Source organism: Andrographis paniculata, unplaced genomic scaffold, assembly GCF_009805555.1.
Source record: "Andrographis paniculata isolate CXL003 unplaced genomic scaffold, ASM980555v1 Contig80END, whole genome shotgun sequence".
NCBI classification, from domain to species: Eukaryota; Viridiplantae; Streptophyta; class Magnoliopsida; order Lamiales; family Acanthaceae; genus Andrographis; species Andrographis paniculata.
The window spans coordinates 4,395,733-4,417,700 of NW_026137618.1; the positions used below are offsets into that span (position 1 = coordinate 4,395,733).

The 21,968-nt window shown below is 34.4% G+C and overlaps 2 protein-coding genes across 3 annotated transcripts; both read left to right on the forward strand.

The window, feature by feature from the left end:
• The first annotated feature begins 1,854 nt into the window (after positions 1 to 1,854).
• LOC127240939 (putative late blight resistance protein homolog R1B-8) lies at positions 1,855 to 16,177 on the forward strand. 2 transcript variants are annotated; one of them, XR_007836422.1, is made up of 2 exons: positions 1,855 to 4,764; positions 16,067 to 16,177. XR_007836422.1 is itself a non-coding variant. In XM_051259809.1 (2 exons), the coding sequence occupies exon 1, from the start codon at positions 1,927 to 1,929 to the stop codon at positions 4,663 to 4,665; it is 2,739 nt and encodes a 912-aa protein (XP_051115766.1). In that variant the 5' UTR covers positions 1,855 to 1,926; the 3' UTR covers positions 4,666 to 4,678; positions 5,198 to 5,605. The 2 variants fall into 2 exon arrangements, 1 of the variants encoding a protein (XP_051115766.1); XM_051259809.1 differs by lacking the exon at positions 16,067 to 16,177 and adding an exon at positions 5,198 to 5,605 and having other exon boundaries at positions 1,855 to 4,678.
• On the forward strand, positions 13,113 to 17,332 carry LOC127240938 (putative late blight resistance protein homolog R1B-16). Its single transcript, XM_051259808.1, has 2 exons — positions 13,113 to 15,977; positions 16,228 to 17,332. Exon 1 carries the CDS (start codon positions 13,223 to 13,225, stop codon positions 15,962 to 15,964), a length of 2,742 nt encoding a protein of 913 aa, XP_051115765.1. The 5' UTR covers positions 13,113 to 13,222; the 3' UTR covers positions 15,965 to 15,977; positions 16,228 to 17,332.
• Positions 17,333 to 21,968: the final 4,636 nt, after the last annotated feature.

A 21,968-nucleotide genomic window follows, 5' to 3' on the forward strand; every position in this document is an offset into this window, starting at 1 on the left:
GCTCATAAATGAGAAATGGGTATGAATAAATGACCCTTCTTGTCGATGGGTGGACATAGGAAAATGCGGAGAAAGTAAGAAATAATAGTCTATTTTTTATTTTTTATTTAAATTATTATATTAAAATATCTTATTAAAAACATCTTTTATATATATATAATATCATACAATATACTATTTGTTGGTACTAGATACAAAAACCAAGATCTTCAATGAATATATATGGACAGATCTTTGTATAGTATGGAGTTCACTTTTCGAATATAATATTTCGATCTTTATTTGCCTCAGAGTTACACAAAATTTGTATTGAGATAATACAAAGATTTGATTATTGATTTCAGACAATAAAATAAAGAAAATAGATAAACAAAAGAAATAAGGTGAATGATTGTAAATATGCAATGATGTGTTTTAATGTGTTGTGAAGAAGAATTGTCTTATCTCATTTTCTTATACTTTCCAATCCAGATTAATCTCTGTATTTATAAAAATACGGAGACCCTTTCAAAAAAGACATAATAATCTTTATTCAAAACCTTTTATTGGACAGGTAATTTAGTGGTGGTCATGACTAAATGACCTATGTCATGCTGGAATTTTGCAATTCTTGATTGATAATTTAGTCATGGTTATGACTAAAAGATCTCTTCATTCGAGCAATGGGACACTTAAGTCTTCCCCTATATACATTCTATTACATTGTCATTTCACATTATACCCATATAATAAATTATATTTAAACACATAAACACATCATAAGTTATACCAAGAATACGCTAAAATTCCAACAATCTTCCCCCTTTTATCGTAATTCTTAAATCACATATAATACATTCATACACCATATAATCATGCATAAATGAAAATATCTCGAAGATTGAATTTTCATCTTAGTACATCACACATTTCAAATATTCAAAAATCAAGTATAGCTAGGATTGAACCTTTCAACTCATTTGAATATATGAAGGTAATGTACACACGAATCTACCATTCATTTTTAGTTTGTCCTGACACGTTACAAGCCATGTGTCTCTATCCATTCACAAGCATATCGAAAGCAAGTCCAAACTTTCTTGAAGAAAGTTACATTACACCTATGTAATATATTACATTTAAACACACAAAACAAGTTATATCAAGAATAGGTTAAAACTCTAACAATATTATCATTTAACTATTCAGTGCTTTAACCATTAGGGATGACAATGGGGCAGATTGGGATAGGTTTTATAGGCCTCCAAACCTGTCTTGCCTGCAAATCACAAGTTAGAACGTGCCCGCCACAATTTAAATTGGAGTCCAAACTCAAGTTTCACGTTGAAAAATTATAAAAAATATTATCATCTTATAAGTGTCATATAAATATATATATATATATATATATACATATAACTCCACATTCTGGAGTAGTTGGTTCGGTCCTAACAGTTCAACCCTACCCAAAAATCTACGTCGGTGCAAATCCACCTTGTTTTTCTAAAATATATTTATATATAGATATTTAAGAAAATATAAATAATTATAAAAATATATAATATTTCTATTTATAATTATAAATTTTAGCTAAAAATTTTAACCCGAATCCAACCCATTAACTACTGGGCCGTGGCGGATCTGGGAATATACCCGCCCCAATTGTCACCCCAACTAACCATTCTCATTTTTACGATGTGTAGATTTGGTAAGATGTGAATGGTGTTTAAGTAGAGCAGTTTCCACTTTAATTTCCACTAGTGGCATGTTGGAATTTCTTTTGGACATACATGGATGACTCTACGAAGACTTCCTATGGCCCCTTAATTATATTTCTCGTGTCCTGTCCCACCAATAATTCAGTATAAACTCAGCCAAACAAGTCTTCTGCAAGAAATAATTCTCCCATCAACAATAGAATCGATCAAAGAAGAAAGCTTTTGAAAAATGGCAGCGTATGCAGCTCTAGTTTCTCTTATGAACACCATCGCTATGGAGCAGACCCCGCGAAATCACCGCGGCCGTCTGATCTCCATTGAAAAGGGAGGACTGATCGAGGCTCTCCAAGAAAGGGCTGATTTCTTGGTAAAATTTCTCGAGAGTGGGAGGAAGGGAGCAGAGCATTTGGACGAGCGAATTGTCGATGCAGCCTATGCAGCTGAAGATGCCATCGACTCCTACATGATGGATCGAATTCTTACCAGCGACAATTTTCAAGAAGAGAATGGACTGGCAATCTTATATGAAGATCTGCGAAAAGCAGCACAAGAGATGGATTGTATCAAAAATGAGGTGAAGAAGATTAAAGAGAAGAGTTCCGAGCATGGTAGTTCATCAAATGCTACTAACAGACAGAAGGGCGAAGCCGAAGATCTGCATCGCACCATGTTTACGGCTTCATCAAGTGCTCCACGCGACGAGACGAGCAAAATGGTCGGATTTGAGGATGAAAGAGCTCGAGTCATGGTCATGCTTACGTCATTCGATTTGAAGCCTTCCCGGGCAGTTGTCCCTATAGTTGGGATGGGCGGGGCAGGTAAGACTACACTTGCGAGAAACATCTTCGATGATCAGATAATTGTAGAACATTTTGATGTTCATGCGTGGGTTACGGTGTCTCAAGAGTATAATGTCGAGGAAGTTCTTAAAGGAGTACTTTCGAATCTAACAAACCAAGGGGATGGTGAAAGTTTAGGAGAAAAAGTGCACAAGAGTTTGTTCGGTAGAAGATATTTAATAGTGCTCGATGATATATGGAGTATTGATATTTGGAATCGTATACAACAGTTCTTCCCGGATTGTTGTGATGGAAGTCGAATTTTAGTGACGTCTAGGCTTTCTAATGTTGCGGAAGAGCTAAGCACTTGTAGAGTTGAGATGAAGTATCTTGATGCGGACAATAGTTGGAATTTACTTCGGAAAAAAGTATTTGGCGAAAGTAGTTGTCCCGTTGAATTATTAGATGTTGGAAAGAAGATTGCTCGAAATTGCCGAGGACTTCCTCTAGCGATTGTTGTTGTTGGAGGGCTCCTCGCAAAGGGTGATCAAACAATAGAACATTGGGCACATGTTGCCGAACAATCTACCTCTGCCGCATATATAGATGATGGCGAACATTGCTCAAAAATACTTTCTTTGAGCTACAACCACTTGCCTGTTCATCTCAAACCGTGTTTTCTTTATATGGGGGCATTTCCAGAAGACTACGAGATTCGTGTGTCTAAACTCATAAATGTTTGGATTGCCGAGGGATTTCTGAAACCACGTAAAGGCTTTATGCTAGAAGAAATAGCTGAGCTTTGCTTGTTGGATCTTATCGAAAGGAATCTTATTATACTTCGCGAGTGGGGATCGACTGGGAACTTAAAATCATGCGCGATCCATGATGTCTTGAGGGAACTCAGCTTGCGGGAAGCTCAAAAGGAGAACTTTCTTTGTGTTATAACAGCGAATCGCTCTGACAACATTCCAGCGGACATGAAGCTTCATCGTCGTATTGCTCTTAGAGTAAACAAGAAAGAATATCCTCGGAATATCAATTCCTTGCTATCAACATCACGTCCGCGCTCTCTCATTGTAAACAACTATAAGGTGTTGTGGAGGATTTTGAGATCCGATGCTTTTGAGTCCTTACGTTCAGCATTATTCGAGCGTTTGCTCAAGTCGGGAATGAATGTGGATTGGTCAAGAATTTTGAAAACTCATCTATTCGGATTCTTGAGAGCAATCTTTGTGATAGATGAAGAATTCATGGAATATTTGAGCAAGCACAAAAGTCCCTCGGATATTTTGTTTAGTCTTGTCAATCTACGGTACCTTGATTGTATAGCCGATAGAAGATTCAATGAAACATTGGCTTCTTCTATGCATCGAATGAGGAATCTACAAGTTCTTATCGTTAAGAGTTTTCCGGAGAAAATAATTGCGCCATCCGAAATTTGGAACTTATCTCAACTTCATCATGTTTATATCAACAAAATCTCTCCCCCGGAACCACTGCATGATGAACAGAAACTACATGGTTTTATAGTCCTTGAAAACTTGTGGACACTAAAGGGATTGAAAGACTTCAAATTCGATGAAGTGGTTGTGAAGAAAATCCGCGATCTAAAGAAAATGATTGTCGCTTACAGTGCACACAATGTGGAGTCGACATCTCAGTACAGTCTCCATAATCTTGGTCGTTTACAGAAGCTCGAATCACTCGAATGCTCTTTCAAAGGAGCAATGAAGAGTGTAAATACACTGTACAAGACTGTATCCTTCCCACATTCCCTTACAAAGTTGTCTTTATATCGCTGCGGATTTTGGGAAGATGTTAGCGCGATCGGTTCATTACCCAAACTCGAAGTGCTGAAGTTGAAAAACTGTTACTTCCATGGCGCCGAGTGGAATCCTGTCGAGGGGGAATTTATTAGCTTGGACACCTTGTACATGGAACAAGTTAATCTAAAAAACTGGAATGCCGACAGCTCCCATTTCCCACGCCTCGAAGTACTTAATCTTTCTCGGTTAACAGAGTTGAATGAAATACCTCTCGATATTGGAGAAATCGCGACACTAAGGTTTTTAGGGGTGCAATATTGCTCCAAGTCAGCCATTGTTTCAGCTCGAAACATATTAGAAGAGCAAGAGAGCCTCGGCAACGATGCACTGGTTGTTAAAATTACTGGTTTCGGCATATAATCTCCGAAATAGAGTAAGAAACACTTTTCACTGGCAGAAGATCCTCGGCCCCCTGTACCGACACTGTATATGTATACATACATTTTTTTGTATGTATAGGTATGCATATGCTTATAATGTATGTATACATCATGAGTATTGGGGCAGAGGGTGCTGAGATTTAGAGAGATACAGAAAATTGTAAAAAATATCCTCTACTTATACCTTATTATCACTTTTGTTTTTTATTTATATCGCTGACAAAATATATTTTACATTTTTGCGCCATTTATGTCATTTGGCCGCACGTGATGTCTACACAACAGCTATCCCACGTGCGGCCAAACGACAGAAATAATGATTCTTGCAAACATGTATAATATATTTTCCAGCAAGATAAATAAAGGAAAAAAGTAATAATTAGGTATACCTCGAGTATATTTTTTGCAATTTTCCCTATATATGTTGATTAATAATTTTTGTTTAATTACCATCAGTTTTGCTCTTGTTGTTTTCTGTTCTGAGAATAACCTGTTTGCGAATTTGGTGCAAGATGAATCTGATCTAGTGCGATCGAATGCTAGAGATCACGTACAATGGGGGAGAATGGATTATCACATCGTTGATTATTGCTCGATGGCAAGATATAAGATTGGTGATCATCTGTTAGCTATATACCATGTTTATTTTACACTGTTTCAGTCATTGCGCGCGGACCTATTGTCGCGATATATATCGCTCCTTGAGTGTTGTATCGAGTAACTCGCACTTATTGTCTAGTTGGTAATTAGCTTATTCATATATATGCGCGCGCGTAGTATGTATCCTTGTTGAAGCTTATGTTGGCTTGTGTTTGCCTTTTCTTGAATAATTTCGGGTTGGGCTTCATGTATCTATAATGTTCGATGGATTTAGATTTGAAGGTGAAATTAGAACTGTCTTGGTTTTGAAATACTTAAGAATTTTGAATCTATTGTTTGGTACTAAGAAATACTTAGAATAACTTAGTACTATTAAGGAGTTACTTAATGTTGAAAGGGTATAAGACATACATTTCAAGAGTCGTTTGAAATTATTTAATTTAATCGAAGAATAGATCTTAAAGACACTAGTGTTGTTTGTTTGCAAACTCTACTTCTTGTGATGTGTCTTGATATAAATGATTGGACAAGCATCCCATGTTGATTCGGTCACATCATTATGGTACTGATTTCATCGGATCAGAATATATCATATATATGTAAACAACAAATATTTTTATATATCACATCATATTTACAATACAACATTTAGTATGTTATAACACGCCATCCCTATATTGAATTAATTTGGCGAACTCCAACGCGCATCAACATTATACGAGATGCAAATTTTGTCCAAGAACCCCCAAATTTGAACGATCTTTCAAAAGATTATTTTCTAGATTCCCCCCTCCTTATGTTTGAAAACATAACTAATATTCTTATATAGAAGTTTTGAAAGTTTAATTTGAAGTTCTTAAAAAATAAAAATAAAAAAATAAATATTTAATGTGATGTTTTATTTTATCAAAAATGTATTTAGCTTAATGTTGTGTAAATAAATTATTGTTGCCAACAAATTCATATTATTCCATATTCACCTTTTTCAATTTCTTCCGACAATCTTATTAATTAATAATAAAATTAGAGGCCTATATATAGACTAGATATAAAACTATATAATATAAATCAAATCTAAATAGTAAACTAAATATTTTAAATATAATAAATATTTCAATATCCGGCTCAAATTCAAATAGGTGTCATAGAATCCAACTTGAATTTGTGCCGGAAAGACTAAAAGTGAGCTGGATGATGTGAACTTGAATTTGCAGTTTGATCATTGGAGGAGACTGAACACAATCTGATGTTTCCATTACCAACATGATGATGAAGCAACGAACAAGGTGGCCATCAATTTTTATATATTTGGTGTGCTCGTGAAAACATCCTTATGGGATTTGGATAGTATTTCTATTTTTGCAGTGGAAAGCATACGAGAGAACAGACGTACCCCAAGGCCAACAAGTAGCCAACGAAACCATAAATGCTGATAAGTAGCCAACGAAGCCATAAAAGCTCATAAGTATCATAAAAAGGCACAATATTCCAAATCAGTGTTATGACGAGAAACAATTGTTTGCTTCTCGCTACGCCAAAAGGCAAAAATCACAAAGAAAAAAATGAGAATCAATTATTGAGCAACAATCAATATGGTTGCTTGCCCAATTATACATGTAATAGGATTCCCTAGACATAACAGAGAATATATACAACTATGAAGTAGTGATCGGTGTGAAGTTAGGTCATGAACTAACTAACCAAGTGGATGATGTAGGCAATGTCATGATAAGTGATTGTGAAATAAATTAAATTCCTCACAAGATGACGATAAAGATAAGGATAGCGAAGAGGAATCTCATCCATCGGTGTAAAGAGACATCCAGTGTCAAGTGGTGTTCGTATTTTCTTGCAATTAGTAAGACCAGATCAAGAAAGCAATATCATAATATTCATTAGAATTATCAAAAATTTCAATACCCAAAAAACGCCGAAGGTTATCAAGACTCTTCATATCAAAAAATTATTCTAGGTAGTCAGTAAATCAAATATACAAAATTGATCCTCAGTAATGAAAATCATATCATCGACATAAAAAAATATTAAAAAAAAAATAATGATCCCAAAAGAACTGTATGTGTCACATCTATTTTCTCTATCTTCTAATTTCTTTTTCTCTCATTTCTTTTTTTTCTTTTCTATTTTTTATAATAATTTAATTTATAAATATATTATTATTATAAAATATACAACTTTAGTCCAATTTAGACATCTATATTCCATAGCCGCCACCACAGGCTCGCAGAGATAATTGCAAAAACTATCACGCGCGGATAAAGGACATAAGTATCGATTTTTGTAAATATATGGGATATATTTTGCCAACGACATAAATATAGGACAAAAGTGATAATGGGTATACATATGGGATATTTTTTGCAATTTTCCCCACGCTCCAGCTGCACTAGGTTCGTACTTCCTCTTATATCTTCTTTTGTTTTTCAATTTTTTTTTTATTTCTTCTTTTTTCCTCCTCATCCTTCTTCTTTCCCCCTCATCAATCTTCTTTGATTTATTCTTTTTCTATTCTTCTTCTTCATTACTGTAATACAAAAACGGGGCAATGATTTTGTCCTTTTAGTCTACTACAACAAACTGAGAACATTTCGATTAATTGTTTTCTAAATTTGGCTATCGATTCCAAGTTTGATTTTCCCCCAATTTTTGGTAGCTCTAAGAACACAATTTTCCTGTTGGAGTGTTTAGCGTACTTAAAATGAAGAAAAATTTGAATCAAGAGATTCATTTCTAAAAACTTGCAGAAGAATAAGCGAAAGTCTCTATGAATAAGGTGGATGAGAGAATGTACATTTCCAAAGGAGTATTTAGTAACTTCCTATAAAGATATCAGTTTATGAACTAAAATCGTATTTCATAACATACAACTGTCGTTAAGTCTTAATGGAAGGGTTTTTCTTGTAATACTTTAGAAACTACGAGTAGGGTTTTTGAAATTTTAGAACCACCAGAGTTTTTCAGAAAATTCAAAAAATCACAGGGATTTAATTTTCATTAACTAATAAAGTACTATATACTTTAACCTTTTGTATTAGCACAGAGGAAGTATCATATTTTTATAAATTATTTTTTTAAAAAAATTGTAATATAATAGTAATTTTTTTAATGAAAATCATCAATATAATTCTTTAAAAAAATAAAAAATTTAAAAAATTAGAAATTAAATTTTTTAATATAAAATTAAAGTGTATAATTATTTAAAAAAACAAACAAGTTAACGAAATAAATGGGACTGACAGAAGTAAAAAGATGGACATGAGAAGCGGAACGGAGGCCCAAAGACTAACTTTTCTATCCTTGTTCGGAAGCTTTTGTTCCTTGTCCTCGTCCACACTGGCCGAGTTAGGGAAACTTTTTTGCTTGGGCTGGGGATTTTTTTTAAATATACGAAATATATAAATCTAAAAATAATATAATGTGATTAAAATTTTAAAAAAATTACAAACGGCTAAATTTCAGTTTGCTTTTCTTGTTATCTTTTTCAAATATGTATGAATGAATATCTTGGGTGTTTGAACTTTTTTTTTTTTTTTGGATATTTTAATTGAATATGTGTAATAATAATAATGTTATTAAATATATAGGGGTGATCAACTACTTAAATTTTTAAAATTATACCAATACTATATAATAAAAATAAAAAATTAAAATAATTAAGAGGGACCAACACCCTTGGGTCCCCTGCTAGCTACGCTACTATTCGTCTACCTTTTGCAGTACCATCCATTTTTGCAAAATTAACTCACCAACCTTGAGATATCACTACAAAAAAAAAAGTATATTTGTAACGAAATTTCGTTCCTAAAGTTCACGTAGCTAACGTAATTTCATCTCTAATTCCGTCTCTAATATCATTAGTAACGGAAAAAATGAATTTAAGAACGAAAAAATCTCGTTACAAAATTGATATTTTTTTGTAGTGTATATTCTTCAACATGTGAAAAAATTCTTTTGAAACAGTTCAATATATGAATCAAATCACTAGCACAAAAATTTTCTAAAGTCCTCGACTTAGGCTGAGAGCAAGAACATATTAAATTGGGTCAATTAATCATCTGATGAACCTGTGAAAATGGAAAAGCAACCAAAGCCAATTACAACATATATCTTGTTGGAAAATGGGTTCGAACAACTTCAATCGAACTACAAAAAGGGCCAACTCCCCGAATAAATGCATAACAGTGGAATGACCCATACTTTAAAAAATAAGACAGTTACATCATGGTAAACTTACAGTAATCATAACTCTATATTAATGAAATAAATACAGGCGCACCGAAGCAATAAATGACATAAGAGTTTGTTGACCCAGTTCGATTATAACTAACCTGCATCTGGGGATACTATTTTAGGAATAATATCACTATAATCTATTCTAATTATTGGACTCAACAACAAAGCAACTCCTTCAACTCATTTTCTCTTTCATAGCTTTTATGCAAATGTTGTACAAGTAACTAGTCGTTGCTAAACCTTAATAACACCAACAACTTTCAACTAGCGGAGAGTAATGCAACTCAACAGCCGGTCATCATCTCCAATTGGATCTCCAATAACTCTTTCCTCTAGTAACTCATTCGGCGAGTTAGAATGATATAGTCTTGTTTAGAACATGGGGAGGATGTGGGATAAGTTTGAGAGCACAATGATAATTTCTTAATCTAGAAAATTGGACTCTCAATACATTTTCTGATCAACTTTTTGTTTCGGAGTGATTAAACAGCCACATTGTTAATCATAAAAAATAATGTCATTAATTTTTCTTTTTCACCAAAGTATTATGGGGTTTTTCTCTGTACACTTGGCATCGGTTTGACCATATTAATCTATTCATTTCAGGGTTTCAAATGGAATAAGACAAAATGACGGTTGTTGAGCACAAAAAAATGTTGGATAGGTTTTTAGGGAATGGGCCTGCCAAGATTAGGTTAAAATTTATTCGAAACGTCTAGTGGGCTTTTTGAAAGTCCAAGTATGACTGCAATAACCGGGTCGGATGAGCTTAGGGTCAGATGTTAAGGTCAAACCTAGTCGGGTTAATCCCAAAGGTCGGACGGATGATGAGATTGGACCTGGTTGGGACCAAATAGTTCGGATATTGAAGTCGGACCTAGTCAGGACAAATTCCAAGGGTCGGGTGTAAGAAAGTCGGACGGATGATGAGATTGGACCTGGTCGGGACTAAATAGTTCGGATAGTGAAGTCGGACCTAGTCGGAACAAATTCCAAAGGTCGGGTGTAAGAAGGTCGGACATTGAAGTCGGACCAAGTTCAAAGGTCAGGTAGTAAAAGTAGCTATCCTGCAGGTCGGGTAAAAAAACAGTCTCTGATAGTGGAGGGTAGTTTCAACTGGCGAGCGGTTTTCAAAGGTCGGACGTGGTAGGACGGTTCTCATACGTGTCGATAGAAGAGAATTTTTTGGGGGAGTTAACAGCGGTTATGGTAACCGATCGGATAGCGGTTCGAACTGTATCTTCAAGGGGTTATTTAAGGATTTACAGAGGAGGGATCTTCAACTGACATCAAATTCAAGAGAATTGTTTTGGGATCACCACTTTTATTTTCCAGTCTTTTATTTTATTTTTCTTATTTTATTCTATATATTCTACGGTGTTTAGAGATCTCTAATCTTAGCACTCATCTATCAAATTCGGAGATATTTCTTTATTTTCGGATTTTACTTTTTATTGTTGAAAAAACACATCAACAAAATGACTACAACTGTCTGCAACAATAAAAATTCTTTTGCTATTTTTGAGCTACACTAACAACGTGCACACAGGTTAAATGTTTTGTCTATATACTAAAATAGAAAATAGTCGTAACACGTTGATGAAGCAAAATCTTGCAGCCTTGGTATTGATTGTTATTTCGTAGACATCATTTTGTAATTAGATTTGTATTGCACGTCACATTCCCCCAGCTTCAGCCAGCCAATATATTCATAGGGTTCGACTTTTATTTTATTTTATTAATTATATTTCTGTGGTAATTTATTTGTTAACAAACGGTTCCGGCTCATAAACGAGAAATGGGTATGAATGAATGACCCTTCTTGTCGATGGGTGGACATAGGAAAATGTGGAGAAGTAAGAAATAATAGTCTATGCTTAGGGATGTTTTCAAATCTCTTGTGACACTATTTTTTATTTTTTATTTAAATTATTATATTAAAATATCTTATTAAAAACATCTTTTATATATAAAATATTATATAATATTTATTTATATCACATTAAAGATTAATTTATTATTCAATCTTTTACTATTTTCAAAAGACAGACCAATATAGTGCCAATAGTATATCATAAAAATATACACACTAAATATCAAAATTGATCTCAGCACAAAAGTAGATGTTAATATAATACAAATACTAATACTACACGTACCAAGACAATACATCACGATATATAATATTAGTTGGAAGTACATGCTTAATGGTACATACGACATGTATTGTTTTAATGCCAAACTATGTCATGTGTATACTATTATCATGTAATAATTAGGACTAATCAATACCCTAACCATTACGGATGACAATGGGGCATATTCGGGATAGGTTTTATAGGCCTTCGCAGTGCCCCGCCAGAAAATCACAGGCCAGAACCTGTCTCGCCTCAATTTAAGTTAGGAGTGCAAACTCAAGTCCACGTTGAAATATTGTTATCTTATAAGTACCATACATATATATATATATATGTATATATAACTCCACTAAATAGGGTATTTTGGAGTAGTTTGCTCCATCATAACATATCAATCCCACCCAAAAATCGGTCGAATTCGTGCCAATCTTCTTTGTTTTTCTAAAATATATTTATATATAGATAATTCAGGGAATATAAATAATTAAAAAACATATACTATTAATTTTAACCCAAACCCAATCCATTAACTCTAGGGGTTCAAATCCTCTATTCTCATTTCTTTTGTGTCCTCTGTTTCATCCAATCAAATAAAGTCATTTATGATAATACTATTTATTTAATTAATCTACTAAAATTAGGTTTTATTTTATCAATTCATTTAAATGACTATTATACCCTTATTTTAAACTTAGTATTTTGTTGATATAGAATTGTAAAAATTAAAATAAATTTTTTTTTTTACAAAAGAAAATATACATAAAACACAATATTATTTTTTCAAAATTTTATAAAAATTGTAGAACATATAAAAAAAAAATTATATTTTTTTCAAAATTTGTAAAATCCGCCGAATTTGTGCCAATCTTCTTTGTTTTTCTAAAATATATTTATATATACTCCCTCCGTCTCATTGAAAGGTTGACATTTTCCATTTTTGTCCGTCCCAAAACAAGGTTACCATTTCTTAATTTAATAATTGTACTACTTACTAACATAATAAATATCGTTCAAACTTACACTATATCACACAAATGTCATTACTTTTATATTACACGGTATTTTCGTCCTTTTCACTATAATCCATTATAATACTAATATTCAAAAATCTACTTCCAAATAGCAAACGCCACCCTTGTTCCTAAACGGAGGGAGGGAGTAGATAATTCAGCAAATATAAATAATTAAAAAGGCCGGGGTGGGACCCACGCCAATTGTCATCCCTACTAACCATTCTCATTTTTTTAAAATTCAAGAATTAAAATACTTCCAAAATATATTTAAACACTAGCTTATGATGTGTAGATTTGGTAAGATGTGAATGATATTTAGATAAAGCAGTTTCCACTTTAAATTCCACTAGTGGCATACTGGAACTTCTCTTGGACATACATGGATGACTCTACGAAGACTTCCTATGGCCCTTAATTATATTTCTCGTGTTCTGTCCCACCAATAATTCAGTATAAACTCAGCTAAACAAGTCTTCTGCAAGAAATAATTCTCCCATCAATAATAGAATCGATCAAAGAAGACAGCTTTTGAAATATGGCAGCTTATGCAGCTCTAGTTTCTCTTATGAACACCATCGCTATGGAGCAGACCCCGCGAAATCACCGTGGCCGTCTGATCTCCATCGAAAAGGGAGGATTGATCGAGGCTCTCCAAGAAAGGGCTGATTTCTTGGTGGAATTTCTCGAGAGTGGGAGTAAGGGAGCCGAGCATTTGGAGGAGCGTATTGTCGATGCAGCCTATGCAGCCGAAGATGCCATCGACTCCTACATGATGGATCGCGTTCTTCCCAGCGACAATTTTCAAGAAGAGAATGGATTGGCAATCTTATACGAAGATCTGCAAAAAATAACACAAGAAATGGATTGTATCAAGAATGAGATGAAGCAGATTGAAGAGGAGAGTTCCGAGCATGGTGGTTCATCAAGTGCTCCTAACAGACAGAAGGGCGAAGCCGAAGATCTGCATCGCACCATGTTTACGGCTTCATCAAGTGCTCCACGCAACGAGACGAGCAAAATGGTGGGATTTGAGGATGAAAGAGCTCGAGTCATGGTCATGCTTACATCATTCGATTTGAAGCCTTCCCGGGCTGTAGTCCCTATAGTTGGGATGGGCGGGGCAGGTAAGACTACACTTGCGAGAAACATCTTCGATGATCAGATAATTGTAGAACATTTTGATGTTCGTGCGTGGGTTACGGTGTCTCAAGAGTATAATGTCGAAGAAGTTCTTAAAGAAGTACTTTCGACTCTAAAAACCCAAGGGGATGATGAAAGTTTAGGAGAAAAAGTGCACAAGAGTTTGTTCGGTAGAAGATATTTAATGGTGTTCGATGATATATGGAGTATTGATATTTGGAATCGTATACAACGATTCTTCCCGGATTGTTGTGATGGAAGTCGAATTCTGGTGACTTCTAGGCTTTCTAATGTTGCGGAAGAGCTAAGCACTAGTAGAGTTGAGATGAAGTATCTAGATGCGGACAATAGTTGGAATTTACTTCGGCAAAAAGTATTTGGCGAAAGTAGTTGTCCGGTTGAATTATTAGATGTTGGAAAGAAGATTGCTCGAAATTGCCGAGGACTTCCTCTAGCTATTGTTGTTGTTGGAGGGCTCCTCGCAAAGGGTGATCAAACAATAGAACATTGGGCGCATGTTGCCGAACAATCTACCTCAGCCGCATATATAGATGACAGCGAACATTGCTCAAAAATACTTTCTTTGAGCTACAACCACTTGCCTGTTCATCTCAAACCGTGTTTTCTTTACATGGGAGTATTTCCAGAAGACTACGAAATTCGTGTGTCTAAACTCATAAATGTTTGGATCGCAGAGGGATTTATGAAACCACGTAATGGCTATATGCTAGAAGAAATAGCTGAGCTTTGCTTGTTGGATCTTATCGAAAGGAATCTTATTATACTTCGCGAATGGGGATCGACTGGGAACTTAAAGTTGTGCGCAATCCATGATGTCTTGAGGGAACTCAGCTTGCGGGAAGCTCAAAAGGAGAGCTTCCTTTGTGTTGTAACAGCAAATCGCTCTGACAACATTCCATCGAACATGAAGCGTCAGCGTCGTATTGCTCTTAGAGTAAACAAGAAAAAATATCCTCGGAATATCAAGTCCTTGCTATCTACATCACGTCCCCGCTCTCTCATTGTAAGAAACTATAAGGTATTGTCGAAGATTTTTAGATCCGATGCTTTTGTGTCCGTGCATAGTGAACAATTCGAGCTTTCGCTCAAGCTAAGAAAGAAGGTGGATTTGTCAACAATTTTGAGATCCCATATGTTTGGATTGTTGAGAACAATCTTTGTGATCGATGACGAATACATGAAATATACGAGAAAGCATACATCTCCCTGGGATATTTTGTTAGCTCTTGTCAATTTACGTTACCTTGATTGTATAGCTGATCAAGGTATCAATGGAGGATTGGCTTATGTTATGCATCAAATGAGGAATCTAAAAATTCTTATTTTTAAGAGTTCTTGTAATAAAATAAATGCGCCATCCGTAATTTGGAATTTCCCTCAGCTTCATCATGTACAGATTGCCAAAATTTCTCCCCCAATACATCTGCACCGCGAAGAACAGAAACAACATTGTTGTATAGTCCTCAAAAACTTGAGAACGCTAAAGGGATTGGTGGACTTCAAATTCGACGAAGGTGTTGTGAAGAAAATCCGCGATCTAAAGAAAATGATTGTCACTTACAATGCTCAAAATGTGGAGTCATCATCTCAGTACAGTCTCCATAATCTTGGTCGTTTACAGAAGCTCGAATCATTCAAATGCTCTTTCAAAGGAGCAATGAAGAATATAAATACTCTGTATAAGAGTGTATCCTTCCCGCATTCCCTTACAAAGTTGTCTTTATATCGCTGCGGATTTTGGGATGATGTTAGCGCGATCGGTTCATTACCAAATCTCGAAGTTCTGAAGTTGAAAAATTGTTACTTCCATGGCGCCGAGTGGAATCCTGTCGAGGGGGAATTTATCAGCTTGGACACCTTGTACATGGAACTGGTTAATATAAAAAACTGGAATGCCAACAGCACTCATTTCCCGCGCCTCAAACTACTTGAGCTTTATCGGTTAACAGAGTTGAATGAAATACCTCTCGACATTGGAGAAATCGCGACACTAAGGTTTTTAGGGGTGTGGCATTGCTCCAAGTCAGCCATTGTTTCGGCTCGGAACATATTAGAGGAGCAGGAGAGCCTCGGCAATGATGGGCTGGTCGTTAGAATTGCTGGTTACGGCCTATAATCTCCAAAATATAGTAAGAAAGACTGTTTTCACCTGCAGAAGATCCTGAGCCTCCTTCCCCAATACTGTATATCTATATATACAAATTTTTTGTATGTATAGGTATGCATAAACTTATAATGTATGTATACATCATGAGTATTGGGGCAGAGGAGGCTGAGGATATATATATATATATATATATGTTGATCAATAATTTCTTTTGATTACTATCAGTTGTGATATATATATATATATAACATGTTTATTTTATACTGTTTCAGGCATTGCACGCTGAGCTGTTGTTGCGATATATATCGCTCTGTGAGTGTGGTTTCGAATAACTCGCACTTATTGTCTAGTTGGTAATTAGCTTATATATGTGTGCCCGCGTGCATAGTATGTATCCTTGTTGAAGCTTATTTCAGCTTGTGTTTGCCTTTTCTTGAGTGATTATTAGTTGTGCTTTATGTATCTATGTTGATATATTTTGAATCTAGTTTGCCACTTCATTGAGTTTTCACGGGCTAAGCCCGTCTGATGTTATTGAGCTGAGCTCGTCTGATGTATTCTCTTAATAGACTTAGAGATATGAAATATGTAATCTGTAACGTAGCCGTCCTCAATAAATATATTCTCTATTTCTGCCAATGGACGTAGCCAATATGTTGTTAGTGAACCACGTAAATATGTATCTTCTTTAAATTTTGTTTGTTATTCGATTATTAATCTTAATCCGTTACAACAATCTATAAGGTTAGATGGATTCAGATTTGAAGGTAGAATTTGAACTATCTTGGTTTTGAAATACTTTAGGATTTTAAATTTATTGTTTGGCATATAGAAATATTTAGAATAACTTAGTACTATTAAATAGTTGCTTAAATTTTGAAAGGGTTGGATTCAAAATATATTGTATTGTCAAATTATTTTAGTCGAAGAATAGATCTTACAGACACTAGTCGTATTTGTTTCCAAACTCTTACTTTTTATGATGTATCTTTGACGCGGCCGTCCAAGCTCAGAAACACGATTATTGAAGATGGATGTGCTAGACATTACAATTCCTTTTTATCCGACTCAAAGGTCACCCAACCGAGTCATCCCGAGGCCAGGATCACAAGAGTCGGGACTTCAAGACTAAGACAACAAATAATTATAGAAGAATCTCAAAGTTACCTAATTATATATTACCTTTTATTATAAGTTTTCATATAGTATTATTTCATATCTAGAACTTTCGTTATTATTTGTTTCCTTATAGTTAGACTTACCTTTTATTTGTTTCCTTTTATTTTCCTCAAGGATCTCCAAGGTCTTTGTCTATCATTGTAATAGGAAGAGTGAATTTTGAATGAAATTTCTCTATTGTTCCGTCTCAATATTTGTCTAGTGCTAGTATGTGATTTCCTCCCACTTAGATATGTCAAATCGAGTCTTTGGAGTGATTTCATCGGTTCGTGGCTTCCAATCCTTTGCAGTGAGATTTAGCCTATTGTCTGTGTTTTTTTTAATCTATGGTTTGATTTCAGGTTTGAGACTTATTCTCGTGGTTGGTTATCATCCATATTAATTCACATTTTCTGCACTATCCTTTCTTATTCCTTCTCTTTTCTTTTATACATATTCTTAATCCAATTGTTCTATTAAACTTTGTGGGTAAGAAAATTATATTGGTTATAATTATACACGGTCAGGCCGTGTCATCTGGTATCAGAGCTAGTTGATGCAATCTCTTGATTGATATCATGGTTCTATTTGAAAAAAAAAGAAAAGAAAAAAGAAAACGTAAAAAAAAGTCGAAAAAAGAGGCAAAAAAAAATCCGAAAGAAAAAAAGAAAAAAAAAATCAATGTTTGGTATTCGTTAATTGTTTCGTTCTCTATAATATTTTCCTTGTCTACTTTGTTTCAGATTTTTCTTGTTATTGTCTTTGGGAAAATTGAGTCTTCTTGTGAACCGTAGAGTCGTGGAATATCATGTTTAGGAGAACAAGAGTACTTTTCAAAAAGAGGGGAATGACGCGGCCGTCCAAGCTCAGAAAAATGATTATTGAAGATGGATGTGCTAGACATTTTCTTTTTTATCCGACTCAAAGGTCACCTAACTGAGTCATCCCGAGGCCAGGATCACAAGAGTCGGGACTTCAAGACTAAGACAACAAATAATTATGAAATAATCTCAAAGTTACCTAATTATATATTATATTTTATTATAAATTTCCATATAGTATAATTTCATATCTATAACTTTCCTTGTTATTTGTTTTTTGTCTTTTATTTTTCTTAAGGATCTCTATATAAAGTCTTTGTCTATTGTAATAGGGAGAGTGAATCTTGAATAAAATTTATTTATTGTTCCCTCTCAATATTTGTCTAGTGTTAGGATGTGATTTCCTCCCATATATGTCAAATCGGGTCTTTGGAGTGATTTCATTGGCTCGTGGCTTCCAATCCTTTACAGTATAATTTAGTCTATTGTTTGTGTTTTAATCTATGGTTTGATTTCAGGTCCGAGACTTATTCTCGTGGTTGATTATCATCCATATTAATTCACATTCTCTGCACTATCCTTTTTTCTTCCTTCTCTTTTTTTTTATACATATTCTTAATCCAATTGTTCTATTGAACTATGTGGGTAAGAAAATTATATTGGTTATCAATTATACACGGTCAGGCGTGTCAATCTAGGTACAAATCATGTGTTGAATTAATTTGGCCAACTCCATCCTTCATCAACATTATCCACAATGCAAATTTCCTTCAAGAACCTCTGAATTTGAATGATCTTCCTGAAGATTATTTTCCTATTTTCCCTCGTATCTTTGAAAACATAAAACTGTCTAAATTTGTTATAATTTGATTTATTCTAGGTTTGAGTAATATCTTGTTCCTCTGTTTAATTGTGATTAGAGTTTGATAAGGCTATAAGTAAGAATCATAAATTGAGTTTCTTTGGTTATCTTTTTATTTTTTGTCAATCATATCATTTATATATTCTTTTTATCAGTAAGTATGCATTGCCAAATTTTCTTGTGGGTGGGTCTCGTTATTATATCATAATTTCAGATGATTATTCACAGTTTACATGAATATATTTTTTTAAACAATGTTTGAAATCATCTAAAGTATACATTTAATATGTCCATGTGATTAGTTTTCATTCTCATATTCCGTACAGATCCTCCTTACTAATAACAAACTTGAGTATATGGATTCTATTTTGTTAAGTTATTATTATTATTATTATAACTTTTGCTGAGGTTACAAGGATTCATGGTTCTTTTCATACCTCTCAACAAAATAAATGGGCTAAGTGTAAGCATAGTCATATTCTAGATACCATGTTTGTCTTCCTTCTACCAACTTCCTGTCCTGATAAATTCTAGGAGAAAGCTATCTTACTGTGGTTTATATCATAAATTGTCTTCCATCATCTATTCTCCATGATGTTATAATTTATGAACGTCTATATGATCAACCACTTGATTATAGCCTATTACATATATTTGGTTATGTGAACATTACAAGCTGGAACCTTATGCTCATCTGTGTTTTAGGAACTATAGGCTTCTTAGAGAGTAATGACTATAGGCTTTAGGAACTGATCTCTAAATAATTGTACATTCTTGTGATGTTACCTTCTTAGAGAGTGTCATTTTTCCTCTGTATCGAAATTTCATGTCTCCTCTATCCGGGGTTCAGCCCATTCCTATCGTCATGTCCTCCTCTATTTTCTGTTTTTTCTCACCACAAAAAAAAAAAAAAAAAAAAAAAAAATTGAAATTTAGCTATAAAAAAATTTGTAGCAAAAGGTAATGAATTCGTAGCAAAATATTTTTGTGACGAATTGAGTTTCGTCGCCTATACCACGCTGGTAAAGGTCTTTCACGAAAAAAGTTGACTTTTTTAAATAAAATATAAGTTTTTTGCATTAAAAGTTAAGAAAAGAGGTATAACTACGAAAATATGATTCCCTCGCTGAAGCTTTTTTGCTATAAAAAGAAAATTCGTAACAAAAGAATTTTAGCAACAAAATATACATGATTTTTGTAGCCAAAAGGTTTTAGCTATGAAAGATGATTGTGTAGCTAAAACTATTTTGCTATGAAAATAGAATTTTCTGGCAAAAGAATTTTAGCAATGCAATTACTTTTGTAGTACATAATTTATTTTTAGCGACCAAATTAATTTTTTTTGATAAATTACACGTTTTAACTATAAAAATATTTCGTAGTTAAAAATATTCTAGCTAAATAGATATTTTTTTGTAGTGTCTAATGTTGTTTTGGCCAACTCTACGGTTCCATCTTTGTTTCCATATTTTGTTCCAATTGAGGTTTCTGATCTACCTCTGACCTCTTCTCATGATGCAAACCCTTTCTATGATTTCAGGATATGTTTTACCTTGTTGCTCACATCGAGTAAGTCATCTTTCTACTTATCTACATGAATATTATTACTTTTATTCAATCATGTCTTTGCATGAGCCTACGTCATTTCGTAAAGATAATTTTGAGCTGTTGTAGCAACAAGCTATGTCAAAATAGTTGCAGGCTTTAAAAAAGACGTATACATCGGACTTAGTTGATCTTCATCAAGGTAAAAGACCTATTCTCTGCAAATGAGTCTTCAAGATCAAAACCCACTTAGCGTTACAAAGCTAAGTTGTGAAAGGCTACTCATAGGAATGTGACATTAATTATGAGAAGACCTTTGCTTTTATTGCATGTTGTTGGATTTATTGTCCTTCGGATCCACCCCAATACACTACACACCAATAATTAAGCAGCCCAATTGAATCAGGCCTGGCTTGTGATACACAACCCACACCACAACCACACCCGTTGCTGACCCTTACCTGTGCTGCGCCCCTTGCCCGTGACCCGCCTAGGATCCACATCCTTTTTTGCGAGGGCTGATCTGGACCGTTGATTACGGATCTTGATCTGGGCCGTCCATTTCCATTGGCATGTATATATATATATAGAGAGAGTCATTATATTCATTACTCTCTAATCTCACTCTCTCTCTACGCATTACTCTCTGGCCTCTCCCCTCTCTCTTTCGACCTACTGCTCTCCTCTCCGGTGACTTTCGCGGCAGTTCACGGCGGTTTCTCGGTGTTGCCTTCCTCCTGTAATATTGTGGAGTTCCTGTGGCACGTTTGTTTTTCCCCTTTGTGTAGTCGTTCGTAGCCGAAAGGGGCTCGCTCGACATTGTAGGCCTTCGGGTGCCTTGTTTGTGTTTGTATGGGGTTATATATAGTGTGTATCATGGTTGTGGCCGGTTCGTTTGTGTAGTCGCTAGTTTAGGTGAGTATAGTGTCGATTTTGTGATTTTCCGAGTTGGTTGGGGCTGAGCCTAACCAAACTAGTTCAATATTTGTGTTGTTACTCGATTTCTTTAATAAAATCTTTAGATCCATTTATATTTTTTATAACAAGTGGTATCAGAGCTTTCTAGTGTTTTACGGTTTCGAAATCGAGTATTGAGTTTGGTTTTGAGGTTGTTTGGGTGAAAGTCTTTAGATCTACGAAAGGATCTGGTTGAATCGAACGATTTTTTGGCATTTCGATTCTTTCCCTAGTAGATCTGTTAGATACCGGCCAAGATCTCACTCGATCTATGCTTTTTAGCCTCGGTCGTGTGTGATTTGTGTAGATAGTGACTTAATCGCTACAGATTTGTGTAGTTTCGTTAAGTTTAAGTCAAGATCTGGTTAGTTTGTTACAAAATCGTTTTATTTTTGATAAACGAATTTTGTTTTTCAAGCTTCCTTTTAATAATAACTGTAAATCGGATAATGTCGTCTCTATTTTTTGTAAAGTTTTGTTAAAGATCCTTGCGGATCTATTATTGGGGAGTCAAAACCTAAAAGATTTTTTGGAATCTTAAAACTTTTGGTAAATATTTTTTGAAAATCTTTATATTTTTCAAACCAAATCTCGTTTGAAATCTTTAAATCATTAAGCCTTGTCATTCTGTGTTTTGTTCATTGTGTCGACATTGTGAAATCACAATCTG